Source organism: Heterodontus francisci, chromosome 5 (assembly GCF_036365525.1).
Source record: "Heterodontus francisci isolate sHetFra1 chromosome 5, sHetFra1.hap1, whole genome shotgun sequence".
In the NCBI taxonomy this organism is placed as follows: domain Eukaryota; kingdom Metazoa; phylum Chordata; class Chondrichthyes; order Heterodontiformes; family Heterodontidae; genus Heterodontus; species Heterodontus francisci.
In genome coordinates this window covers 191,776,743-191,794,440 of record NC_090375.1, presented here as the reverse complement: position 1 = coordinate 191,794,440, position 17,698 = coordinate 191,776,743, and the positions used below count along the sequence as shown (strand labels likewise).

Here is a 17,698-nt window from a genome sequence, read left to right as displayed (position 1 = left end):
CTGAGTATTTCCAGCATTTCTTGTTTTTATTTCAGATTTCCAGCATCTGCAATATTTTGCTTTTATTGTATAAGACTGTTGTCCTATGAGCTTGTAACATGGTGTCAAAGTGGAGCTGAAACTGAGTGTTGAAGAGCTGTATAGAACCACAGCTACTAAAAGAGGAACACAGGACTGTTCAGAGCTTCTGAAAGCCACTGATTGGCCGGCAGCTCTGTTAGACGGGACTTCCTACCTCAAGTGGGTGGAAGTCCCACTTCAGAGCAATTAAAGCCCGGGGACCTGCAAAATATGGGTCGGATCCCCAGGCGAGGCGGAGGCGGGTTTGCCACCGACCTTTTTAGTCAGTGGCCAGCTCCCATCTGCCTAGGATACAATCCCAGCCTTAACTCTCAGGAAAACGATTGACGTGTAGAAGCACTGAGGTTGTAAATCAGTAGCTAGAGCATATTCATGGCAGAACAGACCAGGCCTTGCATTATGCTGATAGACATTCCAGGCTGAAAGGCCGAACGATCACAGACAAAGGGCAGGATGCAAATACTGTGGAGAACACCACACAAAGGAAAGGAAGGCATGTCCAGCGTGGAGAGAGCAGTGTTCTCACTGCAAGAAACAGAATCATTTTACACACAAGTGTTTGGCTAGAAAGAAGCACGACAAGCAGGTACAGATGGCCACTGGAGAGACGTCAGCTGAAGATTCTGACAAATCACTTTCCACCATGCAACAGGTTGGTTCAGTCAGGTCGATAGGTGATAAATGGTTTGTGACTGATGACTGCAGAAGGAGAATATCAAATCAACATAAAATGTCAGATAGACACCAGTGCGTCATGCAACATCATGATCTTCCCAGACCTGTGCGATGTGGCTCAACATGGTGATCCAAAAATGAAGGCCTCGAAAGTAAGATTGAGGCTATATGATGGCACCGTACTAATGCCAAGAGGACAAGTTACTCAGAGAGCTCAATGCAATGACAAGAACAAAGATCTGGAGATCCAGATCATAGACGGCAAGCCACTCATCTCAGCCAAAGCAAGTCTAAAGCTTGGACTGATATCCCTCAATGTACAAAAAGAGATTTGCAACGTGTCGCAACAAACTAAACCATCCTGGACAGATCCTGGAGGAGCACAATGATGTGTTTACAGTTTAGAATGTCTTCCTGGAGAATATCATCTGAAAAGGTGAGAGCAGTAGCAGCAATGCAGTGACCAACAGAAGTGCAACGATTTGTTTGATTCCTCAGCTATTTAGCAAAATTCTTGCCCAAGTTGTCATCGGAGTGTGAACCATTACGCAAACTCACTGCCAAGGACGTGCAGTGGTATTGGGGCACAGAACAAGAAGCAGAGTTCACTAAGATCAAGCAATTAGCAATGGCAACATCAGCGCTGAAATACTATGATGTAAATGATGACGTCGCCCTGCAGTATGACACCAGCCAGACAGGACTTGGAGCAACCCTAATGCAGCAAGAACAACCGGTTGCATTTGCATCCAGGGTGTTAACACAAACGGAACAACATGATGCTCAGATTGAGAAAGTGTGTCTGGCCATTGTCTTTGCTTGTGAACATTTTCATCAATACCTACTTGGAAGAGACAAAGTGACAGTCTAGTACGACCATAAGCCACTTCAAAGCGTTTTCCTCAAGATGCTACTATCTGCTATCAAAGAATGTTACTCTGGGTACAGAGATATCATCTGGATGTGACATACAAGCAAGGGAAACAGATGTACATTGTCGACTTGCTGTCAAGAGCAGCACTCCCTATGAAGAAAATAAAGGATGCTAAGACAGAGTGTGAAATCTTCCAGATCCAACATGAAGCTGCAGCTCGACATACTCTGGAAGTCATCAACCCAGCAGAGATATTGAATCTGACAGACACACATCTTGCTCAAATTAAGCAAACTACCCAACAAGATCCAACTCTACAAGTATTGCAAGAAGTAATGATGAAAGGAGGGCATGAAAGCATCAAGGACACTCCTGTGGTCATGAGCATATTGGACATAGAGATGAATTGACTGCCCAAGATGGCATCTTGTACAAAGGAAATAGTTATTGTCCCGAAGGAGTTGAGAGGAGAGATGCTAAAGTGCATCCATGCAAGCAACCAAGGAATTGAGTTGAGTCTGAGGAAGGCAAGAGAAATTCTCAACTGTCCAATCATGAGTAATGAAATCAAGGACCACATCAGCCAGTGCAGTGCATGTAATGAGTACCAAGCTAAGCAAGCTAAAGAGCCACTGATGATACATGAAATCCCAGACTGACCTTGGATGAAGCTGGGAATAGATCTCTTCACTCTCACGGGTACTGATTATCTTGTCACCGTAGACTACTATTCTGACTACTGCGAGATAGACCAGCTGACCTCAATGACTATTGGTGATATTGTAGACTGGCTGAAAGCACACTTTGGTCATTACGGCATCCCAGACATTGTGATGAGCGACAATGACCATCATAACCCCTCTATTTAAGAAGTGGGGGAGGCAAAAAACCAGTAACTATAGGCCAGTTAGTTTGACGTATGTTGTGGGAAAGGTGTTAGAATCAATCATTAAGGAGGTTGTGGCTGGGTAGTTAGAAAAGCTCAAGGTAATCGGGAATAGTCAGCAAGGTTTTGTGAAAGGGAAATCATGTTTAACAAATTTATTGGAGCTCTTTGACGGAGTAACATGTGCTGTGGATGAAGGGTAGCCCATTGACGTACTGTACTTGGATTTCCAGAAGGCATTTGACAAGGTGCCATGTAAAAGGTTATTTAGCAAAGTAGGAGCTCATGGTGTAGGAGGTAACATATTAGCATGGATAGAAGATTGGCTGGCTGGCAGAAAACAGAGAGTATGCATAAATGGGTTCTTTTCTGATTGGCAGGATGTGACAAGTGGAGTGTGCTGGGCTCAACATTTTACAGTCTATATCAATGACATAGATGATGGGAGCAATGGCATTCTAGCTAAGTTTGCAGAGGACACAAAGATAGGTAGGAAAGTAAGTTGTGAAGAGGACATAAGGAGGTCACAGACCGATTATAGATAGGTTTAGTGAGTGGGCAAAAATCTAGCAGATGAAGTATAATGTGGGAAAATATGAAGTTGTTCACTTTGGCAGGAAGAATAAAAAAGCAGAGTATTACTTAAATGGAGAATGACTGCAGAATTCTGGGGTGCAGAGGGATCTAGGTGTTCCAGTGCATGAGTCACAAAAAGTTAGTAATAAAGAAGGCTAAAGGAATGCTATCCTTTATTACGAGAGGAATTGAAAATAAAAGTAAGGATGTTATGCTTCAGTTACACAGGGCATTGGTGAGACCACATCTCGAATACTGTGTGCAGTTTGGTCTCCTTATTTAAGGAAGGATGTAAATGCGTTGGAGGCGGGTCAGAGAAGGGTTACTAGATTGATACCTGGAATGAGCGGGTTGTCTTATGAGGAGAGGTTGGACAGACTGGGCTTGTTTCACTGGAGTTTAGAAGAGTGAGGGGAGACTTGATTGAAGTGTATAAGATCCTGAATGGTCTAGACAAGGTGGATGTGGAAAGGATGTTTCCTCTTGTGGGTGAGTCCAGAACTAGGGAACACTGTTTTAAAATTAGGCGTCGCCCTTTTAGGACAGAGATGAGGAGAAATTTTTTCTCTGAGGGTTGTGCAACTTTAGAACTCTCTGCGTCAGAAGGTGGTGGAGGCGGGGTCATTGAATATTTTTAAGGTGGAGGTAGATAGATTCTTGTTAGGCAAGGGAATCAAGGATTATCGGGGGTAGATGGAAATGTGGAATTCGAAACACAAACAGATCAGCCATGATCTTATTGAATGGCAGAGCAGCTCGAGGGGCCGAATAGCCTACTTTTGCTCCTAATCCGTATGTTCGTCTGAAGAATTCAGCCACTTTACAAAGGATTGGGAAATTCAACACCATACATCATCTCCACACTATCCCCAGTCAAATGGAAAGGCTGAGGCAGCAGTGAAAATCGCCAAAGGAATCATAAAGAATTCGAGAACATCCAGCAGAGATGTATACAAGGCAATCCTCGAGTGGAGAAACACACCTACTGAAGACATGGAAAGTAGTCCAGTACAAAGACTGATGTCATGTCGCACCCAAACTACTCTTCCAATAGCAAAAAAGCTACTGAAGCCAGAAGTAGTAACAGGTGTGAGTGACAAAATCAAGGTGAAATGGCAGAAAACCAAATGTCACTTTGACAAAACTGCCAAAGCATTGCCAGAATTGAGCATTGCAGAGCCAGTCAGGATACAAACCTTCAAAACTCTCAACAAGAGTCAGCCCAAGTGGAAACTGGGGACCTGCATAGAGCAGTTGTCACCTCGATCGTACGCAGTGGAAGTGAACGACCAGATATACCATCACAACCGCAGGCAGATATGTACATCTGGAGAAGCTGTTCCTTCACTGCAGGCGGCCAATCAGGAAGATGTGAACTCACCATCTGCACTGACCACAGATCAACCATCAGTCCCAGAGGTCCACAGCACCCCAATGACGGAAATGGAACAACAGTTACCACGGAAACAACAAGTGACACGGGAACGACACTCCCCGGAGATGGAAAACCAACCAGATGACCAGCCAATGACGACACGCACACGCACACACGCACCATTAAGAGACCAGCACGATTTAAAGACTGTGTGTGCAATGCATGTGCAGATACTGACGAGAATAAAAAACTGCTAATGCATGAGAACAGTTGTGTGCGTAGTGTGTAACTTGGGCAACTCACAGTGTAAATGGTAATGCATGTTTTTGATTATTTTGCATGAAAAGGGGGATGTTTGGGATAGAAATGCAATACTGTACTAATGTGCCTCCTGGCTTGCCGTAGTCATGTGACCTCTACCAGGCAGGTCAATAAAGACACAGTACAAGCAAGATTGTTGTCCTCTGAGCTCGTAACAATTAATTTTGAAATGTTCTAGCCTAAGAGCCAGCACAAATATAAAAGGCTGAATGGCTTCCTTCTGCTCTGTAAACTATTGTGGATCCTCTGCCTTTGCCTGACTTGTTAAGGCCATTAATCATTCTGAGGCAGTCAGCAGCTGTGCGCCAAATGTAGGAATTGGCACTAACACATTCCAGTTCTCTGAACACATAACAGTCTCTGCTGCTCTTCTCCCTGCGGGCCCTCCACTTGTTTGAGGCAAAAGGTGACTCCCTCCAGCCCCTACCCTTCGCACTGAGGGGTTTGGCTGGTGGGAAAACCTCAGCTTCAGTGTTGATCATTCCACAGAGTAAAGAAACTGTTAATGGGCATACATCTCGACACACATCTTCAATCCTTTCTTGTGTCAGCTCCTTTGCCAAATTGAGTCTTGCAGATGTTGATCAGGGGATATAGACTTTACTGCACATGTTGCGTACTACTTCATCAGAACATACCTGATGGTGCCACCAACACAAGATCAGAGCGGAGAAGAATTTTCTTATGGTTAACCTAGAAATACCCAGGAATTTGGTGCAAATCTGTATATAAAAAAACTTCTTCCACAATGTTTCTTTTCCAGGGGCCATAAATGTCAGATTGTCAACAATAAATCCAACAGAGGATTCAGGAGCTACTTCTTCACCCAGAGAGTGGCGAGAATGTGGAATTCACTACCACGGGCAGTGGTTGAGGTGAATAACGTAGATGCATTTCAGGGTAAGCTAGATAAACACATGAGAGAGAACTGAAGAGAAGGGTATGTTGATGAAATAGGGTGGGAGGAGGCTCGTGTGGACTGTGAACACCAGCACAGACCTGTTTCTGTGCTGTAAATTCTGTAATTTTCCTATAACTCTTGCACTTCTTGGCTTTTGCCAGTGTGCAGTCCTATTTCTGTCTTTCTGCTTGCCTCCTACGTTCCTTTCTCTTACATTTTCCTTCGTTTTTCTCTCTCTCATAGTTTTTTTCTTCATCGAGATGTCTGCATCTCCATGTCCGACTCCCTCTCTTTCACCTTTTACCATTCACATTTTCAGTAATTCTCTTCTTCTCTCAGTTGTCTCTCTGTTCTGTATTACTCTCTAACAAGAGAATTCCGAGAAGCCCCAGAAATCCTGGGGCAACATTGCAGGAACCAGAACTTGATAAAATGTGTCTCTGCCCCTTTTTGCTGACATTTTCTACCCAGGGTAAGTGTGCTCCCCCGAAACAAATAGAATCATAGAGTCATACAGCACAGAAACAGGCCTTTCAGCCCATCGTGTCCGTGCTGGCCATCAAGCACCTATCTATTCTAATCCCATTTTCCAGCACTTGGCCTGTAGCCTTGTATGCTATAGTGTTTCAAGTGCACATCGAAATACCTCTTAAATATTGTGAGGGTTCCTGCCTCTATCAACTCTTCAAGCAGTGTGTTCCAGATTCCAACCACCCTCTGGGTGAAAAATTATTTCCTCAAATCACCTCTAAACCTCCTGCCCTTTATTTTAAATCTATGCCCCCTGTTTATTGACACCTCCGCTAAGGGAAAACATTTTTTCCTATCTATGCCCCTCATAATTTTGTAGACCTCAATCAGGTCTCCCCTCAGCCTTCTCTGCTTGAAGGAAAACAACCCTAGCCTATCCAGTCTCTCTTCATAGCTGAAATGCTCCAGCCCAGGCAACATCCTGGTGAATCTCCTCTGCACCCTCTCCAATGCAATCACATCCTTCCTATAGTGTGGTGCCCAGAACTGTAAACAGTACTCCAGCTGTGGCCGAACTAGCGTTTTATATAGCTCCACCATAACCTCTCTGCTCTTATATTCTATGCCTTGGCTAATAAAGGCAAGTATCCCATATGCCTTCCTAACCACCTTATCCACCTGTGCTGCTGCCTTCAGTGATCTATGGACAAGTACACCAAGATCCCTTTGACCCTCTGTACTTCCTAGGATCTTACCACCCATTGTATATTCCCTTGCCCCATTATTCCTCCCAAAATGCATCACCTCACACTTCTCAGGATTAAATTCCATTTGCCACTGCTCTGCCCATCTTACCAGCCCATCTATATCGTCTTGTAATCTAAGGCTTTCCTCCTCACTATTTACGACACCACCAATTTTCGTGTCATCTGCCAACTTACTGATCATACCTCCTATAGTCACATCTAAATCATTAATGTACACTACAAACAGCAAGGGCCCCAGCACCGCTCCCTGTGGTACACCACTGGTCACAGGCTTCCAATCATAAAAACAACCCTCGACCATCACCCTCTGCCTCCTGCCACTAAGCCAATTTTGGATCCAATTTGCCAAATTGCCCTGGATCCCATGGGCACTTACCTTCTTGACCAATCTCTCAAGCGGGACTTTATCAAAAGCCTTACTGAAGTCCATGTAGACTACATCAACTGCTTTACCCTCATCTACACACCTAGTCATCTCCTCAAAAAACTCAATCAAATTTGTTAGACAGGATCTCCCCCCGACAAAGCCAGGCTGACTATCCTTGATTAATCCCTGTCTCTCCTGTGGAGATGAATCCTGTCCCTCAGAATTTTTTCCAATAACTTCCCTACCACTGATGTGAGACTCACTGGCCTGTAATTACCTGGTTTATCCCTACTACCCTTCTTGAATAATGGTACCACATTTGCTGTCCTCCAGTCCTCTGGTACCTCTCCTGTGGCCAGAGAGGATTTGAAAATTTGTTTTAGAGCCCCTACTATCTCCTCCCTTGCCTCACATAACAGCCTGGGATACATCTTTTCTGGGCCTGGGGATTTATCCACTTTTCAGCCCACTAAAACTGCTAATATTTCCTCCCTTTCAATGCTAATATGTTCAAGTATATCACAATCCCCCTCCCTGATCTCTACACCTACATCGTCCTTCTCTATAGTGAACACCGATGAAAAGTAATCTTTTTAAAAATCACCTTTGACAATATTGAAAATGCTGGTCCATTTAATTAATCAGGTCTCATTTCAGTGTTAATAGAGAGCAGGTGATGCTCATTATAGTTTTGCATTTAAGGGCTGGGTTTTTGCCCAGTGGGGGAGTTGCCTCTGGACAAAGAGTTCGTCTAGAAGGGAAGAGTGGGAACTGATATTTGGACTGAACTACGAATTGACAATAAAACAGTTGAGGATCAGAGACTGTCATTTGCTTCCTCATTTTGGTGACTGGACATCTGCCTGCTTAACAACCTACGTCCTCTGGCTCCACACACAGATTTACACTTGGGTCTCTAATGGGCCCTACTCTTTCCCTGGTTATCCTCTTGCTCTTAATATACTTATAAAACACCTTGGGATTTTCCTTTATCTTGCCCGCCAGTGTTTTTTCATGCCCCCTCTTCGCTTTCCTAATTACTTTTTTAAGTACCCCCCTACATTTCTATATTCCTCTAGTGCCTCTGCTGTTTTCAGCACTCTGAATCTGCCATAAGCCTCCTTTTTTTTCCCTGATCCAATCCTGTATATCCCTTGCCATCCAGGGTTCCCTGGACTTGTTGGTCCTACCCTTCACCTTTATGGGAACATGTTGGCTCTGACAGGTCAGGAAGATCAGTCCTGTGCTCTTATCGAAACAAACCAAATGTAGAATTTAATTATTTAGATAGATTTCTGCTATTTGCCTTTTATCTCTAATAACTGACTGGCCTAGTCAGTGGCAATTGTTTACCCCATTCACAGAGATGCAAAACTGATATCATTTCAGTGGCATACAAGTTTATATTCAGCTTAAAATCTCAAAGACGCACAATCCTGTTTCCCTTCCTGTCAGGAGTTATTTAAGATTTAGTATGTTGCGAGGAAAATAGTGAAACAGGAAATGGAGTAACAAAAAGAATTCAATCATTGTATCTACAATCAAACACACAATAAAGTGTTGCAGTTTGAAAGGGGGAGAACCCATGGAAGCTGAATATAAGATCAATCTCCCAGATTCCTAACACCAGGCCTATCTTTGCTGGAAGTGGCTGTTTGTGTGCATCCTATGTAGCAGAGGACATCCTGGACACAGTAACCTGGGAAAGGATGAAGAATTTGACCTGATTAAAACAGAATGTGCAATATGAGTATTTTCCAGGAACATCTGAACCCATGAGAATAACATCATTGGAACGTAACATCACAGAGCTTGGAAAAGGAAGCAGACAACAACCACTTACATTTATATAGTGCCTTTAATGTTATAAGACATCCCAAGGTGCATCACAGGAATTGGACACCGAGTCACATAAGGCATTATTAGGGCAGATGGCCAAAAGCTTGGTCAAAGAGGAAGTTTTAAGGAGTGTCTTAAAGGAGGAGCAAGTGGTAGAGGTGGAGAGGTTTAGGGAGGAAATTCCAGAGCTTAGGGCCCATGCAGCTTAAGGCACAGCCGCCAATGGTAAAGGGATTAAAATCAGGGATGCTCAAAAGGCCAGAATTAGATGAGTGCAGAGATCTCAGAGATAGGGAGGGGTGAGGCCATGGAAGGATTTGAAAAGAAGGATGAGCATTTTAAAATCTAGGCGTTGCTTGATCCAGAGCCAATGTAGGTCAGCGAGCACAGGGGAATATAATTTGAATATATAGTTGCATATAATTTTGAGGTCAAATTAAAAGTACAAAGCAATTTGCAGTAATAAATAGTGTTTTTCACTTTTGTTTAAACCTGTTGTGCAATATGAAAGCATTTTATTTGCACGTGACTTCAGTTAGTATCTGGTGACACCAACTGGAGATCATATGTAACTTCTTGCTTTGTGAAATAATATTTCTGACCAGATAAAGGAGCAAAGTGTTAACGAACAAAAAGTATTTAGCAAACATGTTTTTATTTGTTGACGAGCACTAGATCAAAGCATAAAACTTCATCACACACACAATAATAATTATTATGACTGATTACTCTCTGCAAATAAAATGCATTTTGCAAAATCCTCCTCTTGCCCTTTTAATCATTTTTCATACAAAGCCTTCCTCTGTATTTTTCTTGGCAATGTACTGATTGTTTAGTATGAAACTATAATTGGCAGCAGAAGTTTGAATGTTCATCTTATGCCGGTCAGCAGTGAGTCATCTTGATTTCAAGTGTTCAAAGCAATGAAGTAAATAGAATTCCAAATGTAACTGAGAGTAGCAGATTTTGTCAAAGACGGAGATTGCTATTAAGCTTCAGTGACTCTGCTAAAAACTTAGCCTGTGATCATGGTAAGTCTATTGCTAATATTCCACTAAGTACATTTTTATCAGTCAACAGTGAAGCGTTAATAGTATTTGCCTTTCATTTGTATTCAATTTTCATGATACATTCCATGTATCTTTGAGTACTCAGAGAAATGTAATCTGTACTATAGAAACCTAACATGTAACAAAGTAATATTTTCTATGCTATTTAGCTGTTGTTGTTTGTCCTTCGAGGCGAAGATGACCATCATCTGAGGTATTTGGTAGGGTTCTGGTGGGTACATAGGTGACTGCTAAGGCCGATCTGTGCCTGGAAGGTTCTGCTGCAAATAGGGCAGGATACAGCAGACAGTTTTGGATGAGCTGCTGGCTCGGGATTTCCTCTCCATGCGTTTTCTCTCTGCCTCTGATATGTGCTTGCTTTCGTAGGAGGCTGTACCCTTTTTTATTTGATTTTGCCAGATGCAGCGATCCTGGGCAAGCTTCTCCCAGGACTCAGGGGTCAATATCAAACCTCCTTAGGGAAGCCTTCGGAGTGTCCTTGTAACACTTCCTTTGACCACCATGAGAGCGCACCTTAAGATCTACATAGAAGATTCGCTTTGGTAAGCGAGTGTCAGACATTCTGGCTACATGACCAGCCCTGCTCCGTTGTGACAGTCTTAATATGCTGTGGATGCTTGGCATGCGAGGTCAGGTCAGCGCCTCAGTGTCTGGTATTTTGTCCTGCCATCTGATTGTTAGAAGCTTCTGAAAGCAGCTCAAGTGAAAGTGGTTGAGCTTCTTGGCATAACGCTGGTACACAGTCCAAGTCTCGCATGCGTAGAGCAGGGTGGGTAGGGCTGATGCTCTATAGACTTTCAGTTTGGTAGGCAGGCTTACTCCTCTTCATTCGCAGACTGATGTTCGAAGTCTGCCGATGGCTACACTTACTTTGGTGATTCTTGCATGTGTCCCGTTCATCAATATAGACAGCTCGAGGGAGTGTGCTGCCAACATAAGTGAATTTATCCACTGCTGACAGGTTCTGGTCATGGACTAAAACCTTGGGCTCAAGATAGGGCTTTCCTGGTTCAGGCTGGTACATTACTTCAGTTTTCTTTGTGCTTATCGTAAGGCCAAAGTTGTTGCTTGCATTGGAGAACAAGTACATGCTACGTTGCATGTCCAGCTCTGAACCAGCAACTAGTGCACAGTACACATTTTTGCTGCACAGTGCTTAAACTCCTGAGTTAGAAATATTAGCCCAATGCTGTTCATGAAATTTATAGTTATCCAATTTTATGAATTGAGAGGTTATCCACTTTTACCAAATGACCAATTTATGTAAGCTCAGTTTCTTGGCTGTTATATGTGTAACTCTGCAAGTTGCTGGGAGATTGTAATGTTTGGTGGACTGTGTGAATTATTATGACAGATGATTTTCATCTTTCTTGTTTTCTGGTTGACACTCATAATGGAAATATTCTCAGTGGGATAAGGATTAACTGACTACATTTTGAATGCAAGGTATACTTTCATTAACGTGCCGTTACTGTAAGTTTACATCAAATTTTACATTGCTTAAAATTGGAATAAAGAGGTTGTTGATTTTTTTTTTATTGATGGAATTGCATTTTTTCAGGTGGAGGGCTGCAATCCATAAAATCTAGTTAATTGTTAGATTTTTTTAAATTAAGCTCAATTAGCAGTGAAATTAAGCCAAAAAAATGTACAATTGTTGACTTGGGTTGCTTCAGTATTGTATTGATTGCCAAGGAGCTCCATTCCTCACAAAATTGTTTCACAATCAGTGAAGCACTGAAAATGAAATGTTGGACAATAATTAATCTGCAGTATGTGAGACATTTATTACATCGAATTTTACAGCACATCAGTGCCAGTCTATGCCGGTCAGTGTTTATGCTCCACTTGAGCATTCTCCCAGCCCTCTTCATTTCACCCGATCAGCATATCTTCGTATTCCTTTCCCCTTCCTATACTTATCTAGCTTCACATTGTACGTTGTTGCTTGTGTTACTGAAGCACAGTGTTGTCAAGCGCTTACTTCACAGGATATTTTTTCTGAGAATAACTATGTTCCTATTTACACTCCCTTCGAATTTATTTCATTCGCTACATTGAAATCCATACCATTTCTGACAATGGAGACAAGAAAAATACTGTGCTCGAAAGTCATTGCAGGTTCACCCAAGCATCCTAATTTTCCCATGCAACCTTCTTTGCAGCTTACACTCTTCGTTCTCAATTTGCTTTTGCACTTTGCGATGCAAGCATCGTCTCCTCTGGACCAGGTCTTCCAGTATATTGATGACCATCAGGATGACTACATTCAGGTAAGGTCTACACATAGCAACAGTTGTCAGAATTGGGATAGTATGGGGTAGATTACTGGCTTTTCAGTCCTGTGGTTCCTCAGGGTTGAATTTAGCACAGGTTGGTTGGATGAAGTGCAGGGTTTGGACATAAAGGTGGGATTTGGACAGCCTCTTCCCTACCAGGTGTGAGCATGTTGTAACTACTCCAGATTTGACTTGAATGTTTAACGTTTAATGGGTGATTGGGAAGCTCTGCCCACATCTGTTCATACCTCCTGGATGGGAGGACTCCAATTAGAGCCAGGTGTATGAACAAGGGATACCTGGCTGGAACAGTTGGAGTGGCAAAAATTCTGCAAAATAGATACTAATTCTCTGGTTTCCGGATTAGAATTGAGGTTCAGTTACATAAGGAAAGCTCCTTTCACAACCTTAGAACTTTCCAAAGGGCTTGAAAGCCAATGAAGTACTTTGAAGTATATTCATTATTGTAATGTAGGAAATATGACAGCCAATTTGCGCGCAGCAAGCTCCCACAGCCAGCAAACTAATAGTGACCAGAAAATCCATTTTTTATGATGTTGGTTGAAAGATAAATATTGGCCAGGATACGGGGGAGAACTCGCCTGCTCCTTTTCGAAATAGTGCCAAGGGATCTTTTACTTCGACCTGAGAGGGCAGACAGGGCCTCGGTTTAATATCTCATCCAAAAGATGGCACCTCTGACAATAAACTCCCTAGTTTATTGTGCTCAAGGGTCTGGAGTGGCACCTTGGTCAGATTGCATCTGGAGTGCAGCTCTCAGTTCTGGGCATCTCAACTCAGGAAGGATATCTTGGCCTTGGAGTTGGTACAGCACAGATTCACCAGAATGATAACGGGGCTAAAAGCGCTAAATTCTGAGGACAGGTTGCATATACTAGCCTTGTATTCCTTAGGGTAGATTTAGAAATATTATTTCTCTTTGATGGGAGAAATCAGAAATAAGGGGCATCATCTTAGAGTAAGAGCTAAATCATTTACAAGTGAAATCAGGAAGCACTTTTACACACATGGGGTAGTAGCAATCTGCAATTCTCTCCTCCAAAAGGCTGCAGATGCAATGAGTCAACTAGAGCTTTTAAGATGGAGATTGGAATATTTTTATTGGGAAAGGGTATCAAGGGATACGAAGTTAAGGCTGGTAAAGCGGGCGTTGAGGAACAGATCAGCAATGATCTAATTAAATGGCGGAGAAGGCTTGAGAGGCTGAGTGGCTCACAGTTGTTCCTGTTGATCTATACTTGTAAAGGAAAAAAATTTGCAGGGCTACAGGGAAAAAATAGGGGAATAGGACTAAATGAATAGCTCTTTCAAAGAGCTGGCACCAGCATGATGGGCTGAATGGCCTCCTTTTTTGCGATATGGTCCTATGATTTTATAAATGGGCTGAATTTTACTGACCCACCCCCCAACATCGGGGGTCGTGGCCGGAAGGGGGGGCACAGAAAATGCCTCCAGGAGAGGCCCACCACAGCCCTTGACACTGGAAAGTCCCGGCCCCATATCGCCGACGGTGCCGAGGCCTCGTGGGGGCACCCCCCCCCACCCCCCACCGCTTGGCGGCGGAACTGCAATTTAAATATGTTAAATAATGTAAATTAAGGAATTAATCAATTATCTGGTCACGCCAGCTGTCCCACTCCGATGTTGTGGTGGGTGGCAGGCACCCCTGCGCTGTCGGGTGTACGACTAGTGTTGTATGGCGGAACACTGGTGGGAGGGGGAAGGAGGTACGTATATCAGTACAGGAGGGGGGGAGTGGGGTCAAACTTATATGCCCTCTGAAATTGCCTAGCAAGCCACTCAGTTGTACCTAACCGCTACAAAGTCTATAAAAAGGAATGAAACCGGACGGACCACCCGGCATCGACCTAGGCACCGGAAATGACAACGGCAAACCCAGCCCTGTCGACCCTGCAAAGTCCTCCTTACTAACATCTGGGGGCTTGTGCCAAAGTTGGGAGAGCTGTCCCACAGACTAGTTCAGCAACAGTCTGACATAGTGATACTCACGGAATCATACCTAACAGACAATGTCCCAGACACTGCCATCACCATCCCTGGGTATGTCCTGTCCCACCGGCAGGACAGACCCACCAGAGGTGGTGGCACAGTGGTATACAGTAGGGAGGGAGTTGCCCTGGGAGTCCTCAACATCGACTCCGGACCTCATGAAGTCTCATGGCATCAGGTCAAATATGGGCAAGGTAACCTCCTACTGATTACCACCTACCGCCCTCCCTCAGCTAATGACTCAGTACTCCTCCATGTTGAACACCACTTGGAGGAAGCACTGAGGGTGGCAAGGGCACAAAATGTACTCTGGGTGGGGGACTTCAATATCCATCACCATGAGTGGCTCGGTAGCACCACTACTGACCGAGCTGGCTGAGTCCTAAAGGACATGGCTGCTAGACTGGGTCTGCAGCAGGTGGTGAGGGAACCAACACGAGGGAAGAACATACTCAACCTCTTCCTCACCAATCTGCCTGCCGCGGATGCATCTGTCCATGACAGTATTGGTAGGAGTGACCACCGTACAGTCCTTGTGGAGACGAAGTCCCGCCTTCACATTGAGGATACCGTCCATCGTGTTGTGTGGCACTATCACTGTGCTAAATGGGATAGATTTTGAACGGATCTAGCAATGCAAAGCTGGGCATCCATGAGGTCCTGTGGGCCATCAGCAGCAGCAGAATTGTACTCGACCACAATCTGTAACCTCATGGCCCGGCATATTCCCCACTCTACCATTACCATCAAGCCAGGAGACCAACCCTGGTTCAACGAAGAGTGCAGGAGGGCGTGCCAGGAGCAGCACCAGGCATACCTCAAAATGAGGTGTCAACCTGGTGAAGCTACAACACAGGACTACTTGCGTGCCAAACTGCGTAAGCAGCATGCGATAGACAGAGCTAAGCGATCCTATAACCAACGGATCAGATCTAAGCTCTGCAGTCCTGCCACATGCAGCCGTGAATGGTGGTGGACAATTAAACAACTAAGTGGAGGAGGTGGCTCCACAAATATCCCCATCCTCATTGATGGGGGAGCCCAGCACATCAGTGCGAAAGATAAGGCTGAAGCATTTGCAACAATCTTCAGCCAGAAGTGCCGAGTTGATGATCCATCTCGGCCTCCTCCTGAAGTCCCCAGCATCACAGAAGCCAGACTTCAGCCAATTCGATTCATTCCACGTGATATCAAGAAACGACTGAAGGCACTCGAAACTGCAAATGCTATGGGCCCTGACAATATTCCAACAATAGTACTGAAGATCTGTGCTCCAGAACTTGCTGCGCCCCTAGCCAAGCTGTTCCAGTACAGCTACAACACTGGCATCTACCCTGCAATGTGGAAAATTGCCCAGGTATGTCCTGTACACAAAAAGCAGGACAAGTCCAACCCGGCCAACTACCGCCCCATCAGCCTACTCTCAATCATCAGTAAAGTGATGGAAGGGTCATCAACAGTGCCATCAAGTGGCACTTGCTTAGCAATAACCTGCTCAGTGATGCTCAGTTTGGGTTCCGCCAGGGCCACTCAGCTCCTGACCTCATTACAGCCTTGGTTCAAACATGGCAAAAAGAGCTGAACTCAAGAGGTGAGGTGAGAGTGACTGCCCTTGACATCAAGGCAGCATTTGACCGAGTATGGCATCAAGGAGCCCTAGCAAAACTGAGGTCAATGGGAATCAGGGGGAAAACCCTCCGCTGGCTGGAGTCATACCTAGCACAAAGGAAGATGGTTGTGGTTGTTGGAGGTCAATCATCTGAGCTCCAGGACATCACTGCAGGAGTACCTCAGGGTAGTGTCCTAGGCCCAACCATCTTCAGCTGCTTCATCAATGACCTTCCTTCAATCATAAGGTCAGAAGTGGGGATGTTCACTGATGATTGCACAATGTTCAGCACCATTAATGACTCCTCAGATACTGAAGCAGTCCGTGTAGAAATGCAGCAAGACCTGGACAATATCCAGGCTTGGGCTGATAAGTGGCAAGTAACATTCGTGCCACACAAGTGCCAGGCAATGACCATCTCCAACAAAAGAGAATCTAACCATCTCCCCTTGACATTCAACGGCATTACCATCGCTGAATCCCCCACTATCAACGTCCTAGGGGCTACCATTGACCGAAAACTGAACTGGAGTAGTCATATAAATACCGTGGCTACAAGAGCAGGTCAGAGGCTAGGAATCCTGAGGCGAGTAACTCACCTCCTGACTCCCCAAAGCCTGTCCACCATCTACAAGGCACAAGTCAGGAGTGTGATGGAATACTGTCCACTTGCCTGGATGGGTGCAGCTCCAACAACACTCAGGAAGCTCGACACCATCCAGGACAAAGCAGCCCGCTTGATTGGCACCCCATCTACAAACATTCACTCCCTCCACCACCGACGCACAGTGGCAGCAGTGTGTTCCATCTACAAGATGCACTGCAGCAATGCACCAAGGCTCCTTAGACAGCACCTTCCAAATCTGCAACCTCTCCCAACTAGAAGGACAAGGGCAGCAAATACATGGGAACACCATCACCTGCAAGTTCCCCTCCAAGTCACACACCATCCTGACTTGGAACTATCTCGCTGTTCCTTCACTGTCGCTGGGTCAAAGTCCTGGAACTCCCTTCCTAACAGCACTGTGGGTACACCTACCCCAAATGGACTGCAGCGGTTCAAGAAGGCAGCTCACCACCACCTTCTCAAGGGCAATTAGGGATGGGCAATAAATGCTGGCCTGGCCATCGACGCCCACATCCCGTGAATGAACAAATTTAAAACAAACTTATCTGGTTAGTCTAGTGGGGTGATGGGAAGGGGTAAAGGTAAAACTTTCTGAACTTTGGTGGGGGGAGGGTCAGGTAGGCAAGGTAAGTATTTTGTGGGGGGTGGGGGCAAGGGTAAGGAATGAAATATAAGATTATTGTGGGGGTGTGAGAGAAGCTGGGAACACTTATTTTAATTATCTTTAAAATAAATTTGAAGGCAAGGTGTCTTAATTTTAAATAAATGTAAGGGCTGGAAGCCCTTTAAAGATGGCATCGGCACCTGTGCAGTGGTGCCAGACGCCGTTGCCGGGGACGGGGTGCCCACCCCCTCCACGTCATTGGGCAGGGAGGCTGCTGTCCGCCTCAGCCATGTAAATGAGCAGCCGCGTTTAACGTCTGCGGAATAAAGCCTGTGCGTGCAGGC

At 44.7% G+C, this 17,698-nt stretch overlaps 1 protein-coding gene across 1 annotated transcript in view; it reads left to right on the top strand.

Annotated features, from left to right (window-relative positions):
• The first annotated feature begins 10,051 nt into the window (after positions 1 to 10,051).
• Positions 10,052 to 17,698, top strand: part of LOC137370201 (cytosolic non-specific dipeptidase-like) — a 43,533-nt gene continuing 35,886 nt past the window's right edge. Inside the window, exons 1-2 of the mRNA XM_068032518.1 lie at positions 10,052 to 10,164; positions 12,369 to 12,476. Of these exons, the coding sequence (XP_067888619.1) occupies positions 10,162 to 10,164; positions 12,369 to 12,476 (111 nt within the window). The 5' untranslated portion in view covers positions 10,052 to 10,161. The remainder of the gene's footprint in view (positions 10,165 to 12,368; positions 12,477 to 17,698) is intronic.